This window comes from Castor canadensis, chromosome 8 (assembly GCF_047511655.1).
Source record: "Castor canadensis chromosome 8, mCasCan1.hap1v2, whole genome shotgun sequence".
In the NCBI taxonomy this organism is placed as follows: Eukaryota; Metazoa; Chordata; class Mammalia; order Rodentia; family Castoridae; genus Castor; species Castor canadensis.
The window spans coordinates 26,856,494-26,870,508 of record NC_133393.1 but is presented as its reverse complement, the minus strand read 5'-3'; the positions used below and the strand labels follow the sequence as shown (position 1 = coordinate 26,870,508).

Below are 14,015 nucleotides of genomic sequence, written 5' to 3'. Positions count from 1 at the left end.
TAGAGAAAGATATTCCCATACAGATGTAAGAGGCCTCCAGGACAACAAACAGACCAGATAAAAATAGAACTACCCCACGACATATCATCATTAAAACAACAAGTTCAGAAACTAGGGAAAGAATATTGAAGGCTGTAAGAGAGAAAAAACAAGTAACATACAAAGGTAAACCCATCAAAATCACAGCAGACTTCTCAACAGAAACATTAAAAGCAAGAAGAGCATGGGATGGGATCTTCCGGGCACTAAATGAAAATGACTTCGACCTCAGGATACTCTACCCAGCAAAACTATCATTCAAAATAGATGGAGCAATAAAAGTCTTCCATGATAAGCAGAAATTAAAACAATATGTGACCACAAAGCCACCACTACAAAAGATTCTTTAAGTGATTCTGCACACAGAAAGTGAAACCCAACTTAACCATGAAAAGACAGGCAAACCACAGGAAAACAAAAAGCAAGCAAGTAGAGAGTAACCTCAACTTAGGTACACACAACCAAACCTTCAAACAACTAAGACAACTAAATGACAGGAATCACCACATACCTATCAGTACTAAACTTAATGTTAATGGACATAATTCACCCATCAAAAGGCACCACTTGATGAAATGGATTAAAAGGGAAGATCCAACTATTTGTTGCATACAGGAAACCCATCTCACCAACAGAAACAAGCATAGTCTTAGGATGAAAGGCTGGAAGAAGATTTACAAAACCAATGGCCCCCGAAAACAGGCAGGAGTAGCAATACTTATCTCTGACAAAGTAGACTTCAAACCTACATTGATCAAACAAGATAAATAAGGCCATTCCATACTAATAAAAAGGGAAATAGACCAAAAGGAAATAATAATCATCAACCTGTATGCACCCAATGTCAACGCACCCAATTTCATCAAACATACCCTGAAAGACCTAAAAGCATATATTAACGCCAACACAGTAGTTGTAGGAGACTTTAACACCCCATTATCATCAATAGATCGGTCATCAAAACAAAAAATCAATAAAGAAATCCAATATCTAAAATATACAATAGATCAAATGGACTTACTTGATGTCTACAGAACATTTCATCAACTTCTAGACAATACACATTCTTCTCAGCAGCCCATGGAACCTTCTCCAAAATAGATCATATCCTAGGCACAAAGCAAGCCTCAGCAAATATAAGAAAATAGAAATTAAACCATGCATACTACCTGATCACAATGCAGTAAAAGTAGAACTCAACAACAAAAGTAAAGACAAAAACATGCAAACAGCTGGAAACTAAATAACTCATTACTTAATGAACAATGGATCATTGATGAAATAAAAGAGGAAATTAAAAAGTTCCTGGAAGTCAATGAAAATGAAAACACAACCTACTGGAACCTATGGGACACATCAAAGGCAGTCCTGAGAGGAAAGTTTATAGCCATGAGTGCATATATTAAAAAGACAGAAAGATCTCAAATCAATGACCTAATGATACATCTCAAATTCCTGGAAAAACAAGAACAAGCAAATCCCAAAACAAATAGAAGGAGAGAAATAATAAAAATAAGAGCTGAAATCAACGAAATAGAAACAAAAAAAAAATACAAAGAATTAATCAAACAAAAAGTTGGTTCTTTGAAAAAATAAACAAGATCGATAGACCCCTGACAAACTTGACTAAAATGAGGAGAGAAAAAACTCAAATTAGTAGAATCAGGAATGCGAAAGGGGAGATAATAACAAATACCATGGAAGTCCAGGAACTCATCAGAGACTATTCGAGAACTTACATTAAAATAAATTTGAAAATCTTAAAGAAATGGACAGATTTCTAGATACATATGATCATCCAACACTGAACCAAGAGGAAATTAGTCACCTGAATACATCTATAACACAAAATGAAATTGAAGCAGCAATCAAGAGTCTCCCCAAAAAGAAAAGTCCAGGACCTGATGGATTCTCTGCTGAATTCTATCAGACCTTTAAAGAAGAACTGATACCAACCCTCCTTAAACTGTTCCATGAAATAGAAAGGGAAGGAAAACTGCCAAACACATTTTATGAAGCCAGTATTACACTTATCCCAAAACCAGGCAAAGACACCTCCAAAAAGGATTATAGGCCAATCTCCTTAATGAACATTGATGCAAAAATACTCAACCAAATAATGGCAAACTGAATTCAACAACACATCAAAAAGATTTTCACCAAGACCAAGTAGGCTTCATCCCTGGAATGCAGGGATGGTTGAACATACGAAAATCAATAAATGTAATAAACCACATTAACAGAAGCAAAGACAAAAACCACTTGATCATCTCAATAGATGCAGAAAAAGCCTTTGATAAGATCCAACACCATTTCATGATAAAAGCTCTAAGGAAACTAGGAATAGAAGGAAAGTACCTCAACATTATAAAAGCTATATATGACAAACCTACAGCCAGCATTATACTTAATGGAGAATAACTGAAACCATTCCCTCTAAAATCACGAACCAGACAAGGATGCCCACTATCTCCACTCCTATTCAACATAGTACTGGAATTCCTTGCCAGAGCAATTAGGCAAGAAGAAGGAATAAAAGGAATACAAATAGGTAAAGAAACTGTCAAAATATCCCTATTTACAGATGACATGATCCTATACCTTAAAGACCCAAAAAACTCTACTCAGAAGCTTGTAGACATCATCAATAGCTATAGCAAGGTAGCAGGATATAAAATCAGCATAGAAAAATCATTAGCATTTCTATACACTAACAATAAGCAAACTGAAAAAGAATGTATGAAAACAATTTCATTTACAATAGCCTCAAAAAAAAATCAAATACCTAGGTGTAAACCTAACAAAAGATGTGAAAGACCTCTACAAGGAAAACTATATACTTCTGAAGAAAGAGATTGAGGAAGACTATAGAAAGTGGAGAGATCTCCCATGCTCATGGATTAGTAGAATCAACATAGTAAAAATGTCGATACTCCCAAAGTAACTACATGTTTAATGCAATTCCCATCAAAATTCCAATGATATTCATTAAAGAGATTGAAAAATCTACCATGAAATTTATATGGAAACACAAGAGGCCACGAATAGCCAAGGCAATACTCAGTCAAAAGAACAATGCAGGAGGTATCACAATACCTGACTTCAAACTATATTACAAAGCAATAACAATAAAAACAGCATGGTACTTGCACAAAAACAGACATGAAGACCAGTGGAACAGAATACAGGATCCAGATATGAAGCCACACAACTATAACCAACTTGTCTTTGACAAAGGCACTAAAAATATACGATGGAGAAATAGCAGCCTCTTCAACAAAAACTGCTGGGAAAACTGGTTAGCAGTCTGCAAAAAACTGAAACTAGATCCATGAATATCACCCTATACCAAGATTAACTCAAAATGGGTCAAGGATCTTAATATCAGACCACAAACTCTAAAGTTGATACAGGAAAGAGTAGGAAATACTCTGGAGTTAGTAGGTGTAGGTAAGAACTTTCTCAACGGAACTCCAGCAGCACAGCAACTAAGAGATAGCATAGATAAATGGGACCTCATGAAGCTAAAAAGCTTCTGTTCATCAAAAGAAATGGTCTCTAAACTGAAGAGAACACCCACAGAGTGGGAGAAAATATTTGCCAACTATACATCAAAGGACTGATAACCAGAATATACAGGGAACTTAAAAAACTAAATTCTCCCAAAACTAATGAACCAATAAAGAAATGGGCAAGTGAACTAAACAGAACTTTCTCAAAAGAAGAAATTCAAATGGCCAAAAAACACATGAAATAATGCTCACCATCCCTAGCAATAAAGGAAATGCAAATTAAAGCCACACTAAGATTCCACCTCACCCCTGTTAGAATAGCCATCATCAGCAACACCACCAACAACAGGTGTTGGTGAGGATGTGGGGGTAAAAAGGAACCCTCATACACTGTTGGTGGGAATGTAAACTAGTACCACCACTCTGGAAAAAAATTTGGAGGCTACTTAAAAAGCTAGACATTGATCTACCATTTGAGCCAGCAATACCACTCGTGGGGATATACCCAAAAGACTGTGACAGAGCTTACTCCAGAGGCACCTGCACACCCACGTTTATTGCAGCACTATTCACAATAGCCAAGTTATGGAAACAGCCAAGATGCCCTCCACTGACGAATGGATTAAGAAAGTGTGGTATCTATACACAATGGAATTTTATGCAGCCATGAAGAAGAACGAAATGTTATCATTCGCTGGTAAATGGATGGAATTGGAGAACATCATTCTGAGTGAGGTTAGCCTAGCCCAAAAGACCAAAAATCATATGTTCTCCCTCATATGTGGACATTAGATCAAGGGCAAACACAACAATGGGATTTGACTTTGAGCACATGATAAAAGCGAGAGCACACACGGGAGGGGTGAGGATAGGTAAGACACCTAAAAAATTAGCTAGCATTTGTTGCCCTCAATGCAGAGAAACTAAAGCAGATACCTTAAAAGTAACTGAGGCCAATAGGAAAAGGGGACTAGGAACTAGAGAAAAGGTTAGATCAAGAAGAATTAACCTAGAAGGTAACACACACACACAGGAAATCAATGTGAGTCAATGCCCTGTATAGCTATCCTTATCTCAACCAGCAAAAACCCTTGTTCCTTCCTATTATTGCTTATACTCTCTCTACAACAAAATTAGAAATAAGGGCAAAATAGTTTCTGCTGGGTATTGAGGGGGTGGGGGGGAGAGGGAGGGGGCGGAGTGGGTGGTAAGGGAGGGGGTGGGGGCAGGGGGAGAAATGACCCAAGCCTTTTATGCACATATGAATAATTAAAATAAAAAGAAATGACACCTTGTTAACTTCAAAATAAGAAAAAAAAATCAATTCTCCAACCATTACTAAGGAGAATGTCTATATTTATTTAGGTCTTCTTTAGTGTCTTTAAGTAAAGTTTCACGACGGTTCTGGGAAATTTCCTTCTGTGCATTGTTAAATTTATTTCTAAACATTATTATTTTGGTAGTCTAAAATTATACTTTACTTGTTATTACTAATGTGCAAAAATAGATTTGGTTTGTGGCATGGAAATTTGGTAAATAATCTTAGTTTTAATTGATTTATGGATAGATTCCTGGATATTTTCTATGTAGGAAAATACAGGTTTTGTGATTAAGGAAAGATGTTTTTCTTTTTATTCATGTTCCAACAATTTGCCTTATTTTTCTTTTATTATTGCACTAAAACCATTAGTATAATGCTGAATAGAAATGATACCTGATAGTCATTTTATCTTGTTTTCATTGACTTCAGATTTAATGTGCTGGATTTAGGAATCATCAAAGAACTTAGTGACTATAAACAACAATTATTCAATTCATCCACTTCAAAAGCTTATCTCTGGTATAATCAAGATAGTACTAGCTTTGAATCCAAATTAATAAAATTAGAAATGTAAAAGAGGAAATCACAACAAATACCAAGGAAATCCACGGAACCATTAGGGATAACTTTAAAAACCTATATTCAAATAAACTGGAAAACAGAAGAAATGAACAAATATTTAGACACATATAACCATCCAAAATTGAAGTAAGAGGATACAAATAACCTAAATAGACCTTATAACAAGCAATGAAATTGAAGCAACAATGAAGAGGCTCTCAAAAAAGAAAAGTGTAAGACCAGAAGGATTCACTGCTAAATTCTACCAGACCTTTAAAGAAGAACCAATACCAACAATCCTCAAACATTTCAATTAAACAAACCTGCCTCATTCTATGAAGCCAGTGTTACACTCACCCCAAACTGGACAAGGAGAAAACAAAGAAAATTATAGGCCAATCTTTTTAATGAACTTAGATGCAAAAATCCTCAACAAAATACTGGCAAATGAAAATTAGCAATATATTAAACAGATCATACACCATGATCAAGTTTGTTTCATCCCAGGGATGCAGGGATGCTTCAATATATGCAAATCATTAAATGTAATACAGCATATTAACAGAAGCAAAGATTAAAAACCACATGATCATCTCAATAGATGCAGAAATGGCCTTCAAAAAATTCAATGTAAAATCTCTGATGAAACCAGGAATACAAGGAATATACCTGAATACAATAAAGGCTATATATGACAATTGTGTAGGCAACATCATACTAAATGGAGAAAAATGGAAACCATTTCCTCTCAAGCAGGAATTAGACAAAGGTGTCCATTCTCTTCACTCTTATTCAACATAGTCTTAGAATTATTAGCCAGAGCAATAAGAGAGGAAGAAGAAATAAAAGGAATTCAAATAAGAAAGGAAGAAGTCAAATTATCCCTATTTGCAGATGACATGATTTTATACCCAAAAGACCCAAAAACTCCACCTACAAACTTCAAGACATCATAAACATGTTCAACAAAGTAGCAGGATACAAAATCAATTTATAAAAATCAATAGCTTTTCTATATATTAACAATGAAAAAACTGAGAAAGAATATAAGGAAACAATTGCATTTACAATTGCCTCAGAAAATTTAAATACCTAGGAATAAACTTAACAAAAGAAGTGAAAGACCTCTACAATGAAAACTATAAACCACTGAAGAAAGAAATCAAAGAAGAATATAGAGGATGGAAAGATCTCCCATGCTCATGAATTGGCAGAATCAATATTGTGAAAATGGTTATATAACCAAAAGCAATCTACATGTTCAATGCAATCCCATCAAAATTCCAGTGACATTCATCACAGAGATTGGAAAATCTACCCTAAAGTTCATTTGGAAACACAAAAGACTGTGCATAGCCAAGGCAATGCTGAGCAAAAGAACAACAGTGGAGGTATCACAATACCAGACTTCAAACTGTACTATGGAGCATAGCAATAAAAACAGCATTGTACTGGCACAAAAACAGACATGCAGACAAGAAGAACAGAGTAGAAGACCCAGATATGAATCCACACAGCTATGCCCACCTGATTTTTGACAAAGACAACAAAAACATGCAATGGAGAAAAGATAGCTTCTTTGATAAATGTTGCTGGGGAAACTGGATATCTGCATGCAGAAAACTGAAACTAGATCCATGTCTATCACCCTGTCCTTGTATCAACTCAAAGTGGATTAAAGACCTTTATATAAGACCTGAAACCATGAAGCTAGTACAGAAAAGGTCAGGGAATACACTGGAGTTAATAAGCATAGGAAATGACTTCTTAAATAGAACTCAGATGGCTCAGCAACTAAGAGAAAGGATTGACAAATGTGACATCTAAAGAACCATTGTGTCTGTTAAAAGAAGGCAATCCACTACACAAACATAACCCATGCAGTGTTCAGGCACCTATTTCAAGACAGGCTTGTCTATTGATGGTTTAAAATAAATTAACAGGCTTCAACTGTGGAAGTGGAATTGTATTCTTTCACAGCAGGGTGTATAGAACCATTTTTCCTTGACAGGAGCAGTTACTTGACCACATTTGTGCTCATATATAACTCCAAGTTTGCTAGTGAAAACTATAAATCCCATGTAGACAAGAAATAGGGATCTCCATCTTTGATTCCCAGCACTGAAGCCAATAAATAACAGGTACTAAAATATTAATTATTGAAACCATGATGAACAAATAAATAATTCCTTTCAGTTTTTTTCTACTGCATTCCCCATGCCCTTTTATTTTCTAGCTGCTACCACAGTCTGTACTTAAAAATGATTGTGAAAAATGGAACTACAATGGATGGATTCCTCCTCATAGGGTTTTCTGACAATCCTGAGCTTCAGTTCTTATTTACTTTGCTGTTCTCTGTGATGCACCTTTTGGCCTTGACAAGTAACTTCACCATTACCACCATCACAACACTGGACCAGCATCTACAATCTCCAATGTATTACTTCTTAAAGCACCTTTCACTTCTAGATGTCTCCTTTCTTTCTGTCACAGTCCCCCAATCCATTGATAATTCCCTAATGGACAATGCCTACATTTCATATGGCCAGTGCATCCTGCAGGTTTTCTTCTTCACATCTTTGGCCTGGGCTGAAGTGGCTATTCACACAGTGATGTCTTATGACTGCTATGTAGCCATTTGCCTCCCACTCCACTATGAGCTCATCATGGATCCCAGAAACTGTAAGTTGGCTGTGATAGCTGTATGGTTAAGTGGAGGATTTTCAGGAATCCTGTTCACAACTGCCACATTTTCTATCACATTCTGTAAAGCCAAAATAATCCACCAGTTCTTCTGTGATGTCCCCCAATTGGTCAAGCTCTCCTGCTCCAGTGATTACCTGGGAGTGATTGGAGTGGATGCTTTCATGTCTGTGGCAGCCTTTGCCTGCTTCATCTCCATTGCCCTCTCCTACATCCACGTATTCTCCACAGTGCTAAGAATACCCTCTGCTGAAGGTCGGTCTAAGGTCTTCTCTACCTGCCTGCCTCACCTCGCTGTTGTTTCATTTTTTCTCTCCACAGGCATGGATACATATCTGAAACCAACTTCCTACTCTCCAACTGCTTTGGACCTTATACTATCTATCTTTTACACAGTGATACCCCCAACTCTCAACCCTATTATCTACAGCCTGAGAAATGAGTCATTGAAGGGAGCTTTAAGGAAATTGCTGCTAGGTCAAGAATTCATTTTTAAAAGAACATTTTTGTCTTCTTGTTAGTGACTGTTCACACTATTCATAGGAAAGTTTTTATTAATTGGAATTTCTTCAATATATGCCATTAATAATAGGAATTAACTTTTTTGTAAATTTTGAAGTATAAACATTGTCATTACTGTGCTCATCTGATTTCACATTTTTAGTCTTTGAAACCATTTTCATTATTTTCAAATTAAGAGAAAATAAATAATTAAAACTTTAAAAATATAGACCCACTGCTTCTCCCAGTACACACACACACACACACACACACACACACATATACATCTATACAGACACAGAATAATGACAATGATGCCACATCCTTTTAAAACCATCACATAGGCAATATTACTATCATATTAAGAGTAAAAACTGAAAATATTTACCTACAATACTATCCATCAAACAAATCCTAAATTTCAATTCCAGTATTTAATTTAAAATTTCTATTTTAGTGTTTATCTCTCTAGATACAAATTCTGCCTATTGGTACAACTTTGTATGCTATTATTGTGAAGACCTACATAGTTTATCCATTGTAATCTTGTTTGGTATTCAGTGAATTTCTATGAAAATACATTTCATCATTCATCTATCTTATATGTATTCATTATCTTCAATTTTTATTCTTATAGGTAGTTCTAAAAATGAAGTTTTCTTCATTATTATAGAGAATAGGTCTGTTGATTCAAAATGTATCCAATGTTTGATATCTATCCAATTTTACCATATAACTTTCCAAAATAGTAAAGAATTTTACATAACCATTAGAAATGTATGGTAAGGTCACATATTCTCCACATTTCACATAATTTTATTACTCACGTAACAAGTTTGTATAGAGAACCTATCAGGTGGTTGAATTCATGTGAGGTGCCAGGAACACAAAAGTACAAGAAGATATGAAGATATATGCAGAATTGGAAATTGTAGAAAATCTTTTATAGTAGCAATATTTCAACATTCTTGATTTTTTCTGATGTTTTATAGTTCAAGAGACCTAACAGGTTTATAATTATTGTTCATTTGTTTTTCCATAGAATTCATTATAATTTTGTACATTCTGTCCTTTATTTTATACAAAAGTATAAGTACTATAATTCTGTTCTTTGTGATTGCAGAACCATTTTCTAAGTTCCTCTTTCTTTCAGTTTTTGGGTCATTTTTTGTTATATAAACCACAAATTCATTAAAATGAATATGAGTTTTTAATAGTTGTGCCAAGAAATCTTAACCAGCTTATGGAAGCAAAACAGAACTACAAATGATTGAACATCAGATCTTTTACCTTCTCACTTATTATCTATTCAATTCATCTTAAGTAGTATATAAAATATATTTGTTCCTTTTTGACTTGCACACCAATGAAACTTTTTAACATAATTTCTGAAATACTTTTCACTGATATATAAATTTTAATGAGACTACTGAATTAGTAGATCCATCACTCTATCCAGTGAATTAATTTGAGTTCTAACTAATAACCTAGAAATGAGAAGTTATAGAAAGTCTCTGTCATCATAGGCATGAGACCACAAAGAAATTGGAATGTTTCGTGCTAAATGTGAAAAACTATACAGAGATAAAAAAGAGAAGAAACAGTGCAGGAAGACAAATATTTTATACAGAAAATCCCTTGCTAATGACACCAGAGAAACTTGGAAAGTTAAATAAAAAGAGTTAACTAACTGGATGGATATCTGGGTAGGAGATTCCAGAGGAAACTGAAAGTCTATAGGTGAAAGCCTCCTTAGAATCTATAAGTCACAGTAAGGAAGCTGATGCTTTCTCTATTTCTTCTGTAGTGTTATTGAGTTATATCAACTAAGTTTTGAAGCATAGTGGAATAAATTTCCATAATTACATTTTTATATTATTGTTCACTGCTTCCTGAAGTTATGAGCCCTTTTATTAATAATAGCATTAATTTATGCTTTATAGGTTTTAATTCTTATTAGTTTTCATAGAAGCAATACTATTTCAATGAGTGATTTTTAAACTCCCATTATCAGTCTTAAATTTCTACTTCAGTAACTTTTGCTCCTGCCATATAACTGTATAATTCCACTTTTTTAGAGTGGCTTCTGTTTCATATCTAATTAGATATGTAGCTTACCAATATTTAAAAATTTTGTTCATAATATAAGTATTTAAGGCTACATATTAGCTTCAAGGTACCAGTTTAGGTTCTTATATCCCTTTGAACAATAATACTTTATCATTAAGATTTTGGTATTTCATAATACCATTGCCTCTCATTGCTCCTAAAATTAATATTTTCTCAGTATTTAAGACTTTCTTTTAATTATCAGCTTGTAATTAATATTAACATTTACTGCATTTTAAACATTTAAAATTAGTCATTATTATCAATAAGTTCAAATTCACAAGCAAATGCTTTAAATTCAAAAGTTCTCAATTTACTGATCTTGATCTTTTCAGTTAATGTATTTTTGCCCTAAACAAAACAATCTTTGTTTATTCCATGCTTATGGAGGCATTCTACTAGATATTTTTCAGGGTATTTTATTATTCCATATTTCACATTTAGCTCTGAATATATGTCAAATTGGTTTTTATTAATAGCATGAGGGAGAGAACATAATATCCCACAGTATAGCTGTGCAATATTTATCACATATATGATGCCTGAATCATATATCTGAGTCTGAATAGTCTATTCTGTTCCATTGTTATATTTAATTATCATAGATTTATAGTAATATGTGATATCCAGTGGTCCTCTGGCTTTGGCCTTCTTCAGATTGTGGTTTTATTTGATCCTACACATTTTCATATTATTAAATGAACATATTATCAATTTTCATAAAACTAAGACCCGATTAAATTTTAATGGCAATTACATTGAAGTTACAGACCAATATGAGGAGCACTGGCATATAAACAAAACTGGAACTTCCATTTTATGAAAATGCTAAAAACTCTTGCCAGGTGCCAGTGGTTCACACCTGTAATCCCAGATACTCAGGAGGCAGAGACCAGGAGGATCACGGTTTGAAGCCAGCAGGGGAGATAGTTCAGGAGACCCTACCTCAAAAAAGACCATCACAGAAAAAGAGCTGGTGGAGGCTCGAGGTTTAGACCCGGTTTTCAAATCATAAAATGCTAAAATCCCCAATTTATTGAAGTGTACTTTAGGTTTTATCAGCAAAATATTGTTGATATGAATATAGAGACTTTGAAAATATTTTATTAAACTTATTATTTTATTAAAGTTATTCCTCAATAGCAAGAGTTTTTTTTAAATATTGGAATTTTTCTGGTTTTTGCAATATTTGTATTAATTGGATCTAGGCAGTAGTAAATTAGAGTTTATTTTTAATTATTTATTACTCTTTATCTTATTTTTGAATTATCATACATTAATTCCGTGAGGGGATTTCACTGTGGTAATTCCATACATAAGTACAGTGAACCCTCGAGCAAGTTCACTGTTCCATTATATTTTATTCCCCCTCTTTCTCGTCCCCAATTTTTCAAACCATGTTTAGTGGGTCTCATTTTGCTGTCTTCATATGTACATATGTAGTGTATTTCCATGTTCTTAACTACTCAGTATCCTTTCTTTTCCTCTTCCTCCTCCCATTAACACTTCCTCTGCCCTCATTGTCCTTGTCATCATGTGAGGTCTCGGATGAGTGAAAATAGGAGCTATTTTCCCTTTTGAGCTTTACTTTTCTTGCTCAGTATGATGATCTCCAGATCCATCCATTTTCCTACAAGTGACATAATTTCACTTTGCTTTATTACTAATATACGTACATACCACATTTTCCTTACTCATTCCTCAGTTGTTGGTGACCTTGACTGTACCCAGTTTGGCTCTTGTGTGACAAGAACTATAATGAACATATGTATGAAGGTGTCTCTCTTGTGTATTGATTTACATTCCTTCAGATATATGTCCAAAAATGGAATGGTGAGGTATATGGTCAATCTGTTTTTAGTTTTTTGACAAATCTCTATAGTGAGTATCATCGTGGTTGCTCTAGTTTACATTGAACCCAACAGTGTACAAAGGTTCCTTTTTCCTGGCATCCTCACCAGAATTTGTTATTGTTTCTTGTCTTGGTGATTACCAATATGACTGAGGTAAAATGAAGTCTAGGGTAGTTTTGATTTGTATTTCCATAAATCTAAGGATATTGTACATTGCTTCATATATTTAGAATTTTGTATTTATTATGAAAGCTGTCTATTCTATTCATTTTCCCATTTAAAATTGGATTCTTTGTTCTTCTGCTGTTTAGTTTTTTTGAGTTCTTTGTATATTCTGGACACTAATCTCTTATCTATTAAATAGCTGGTGAAGATTTTCTCCCATTCTGTGTGCTATCTCTTGATTCTGATAACTGTTTTGTTTTTGTTTTTGTTTGATGCAAAGAAACTTTTTACTTTGATGCAATACTATTTGTCAATTCTTGCTCTGATCCCCTGAGCAATTGGAGTCCTATTCAGAAAATAATTACCTATGCCTATATCTTCCAGTTTCCCCTTTTTTTCTGTAGTAGTTTGAAAGTTCAGGATCTTTGATCCATTTGGAGTTGATTTTTGAGAGGTAGGGGTCTAGTTTCAGTTTTCTGCATGTAGCTATCCAGTTTTCCCAGCACCATTTGTGGAAAAGGCTGCCTTTTCTCCAGTGTATGTCTTTGGCTCCTTTGTCAAAGGTCATATCAATGTACTAGTGCATTTTATTTGGGGACCATTTCTACTATTCGACTGATCTTCATGTCTTTTTGTGCCAGTTCCGTGCTGTTTTGGCTCTATAATATACTTTGAAGTCTGGTATTGTGACATCTACAGCATTTCTCCTTTTGCTCAGTATTACTTTTGATATTTGCGGTCTTTTATGTCTTCATATGAATTTTAGAATTGACTTTTCTTTTTCTGCAAAGAAAAAGATTGGGATTTTGCTGGGCATTGTGTTGAATCTATAGATTGCTATTGGCAGTATAGCCATTTTCATGCCAATCCATAGCATAGGAGATCTTTCCATCTTCTGGCATTCCCTTGGGTTTCTTTCCTCAGGGTCTCACAGTTTTCACTATAGGGTTCTTTCACATCTTTGTTTAGTGAATAACTAGGTGCTTTTTTTGAGGCAATTGGGATTGGGATTATTTTCCTGTTTCTTTCTCAAACCATTCATTGGTGATATGTAGAAAAGCTATGGATTTTTCTAGTTGATTTTATATATTACTACATTAATGAATGTATTTATCAGATCTAGGAGGGCTTTTTTGGTGGCATTTGGAGGCTTTTAAGTGTAGAATCACATGATCTGCAAATAAGGATAATTTGACTTCTTCCCTGCCTGAATTCCCTTTTATTTCTTCCTGTTGCATTAATTCTCTGGCT

At 34.3% G+C, this 14,015-nt stretch overlaps 1 protein-coding gene across 1 annotated transcript; it reads left to right on the top strand.

Annotated features, from left to right (window-relative positions):
* The first annotated feature begins 7,694 nt into the window (after nucleotides 1–7,694).
* LOC141425884 (olfactory receptor 14J1-like) lies at nucleotides 7,695–8,657 on the top strand. Its single transcript, XM_074084819.1, has one exon. It carries the CDS (start codon nucleotides 7,695–7,697, stop codon nucleotides 8,655–8,657), a length of 963 nt encoding a protein of 320 aa, XP_073940920.1.
* The last annotated feature ends 5,358 nt before the right edge of the window (nucleotides 8,658–14,015 follow it).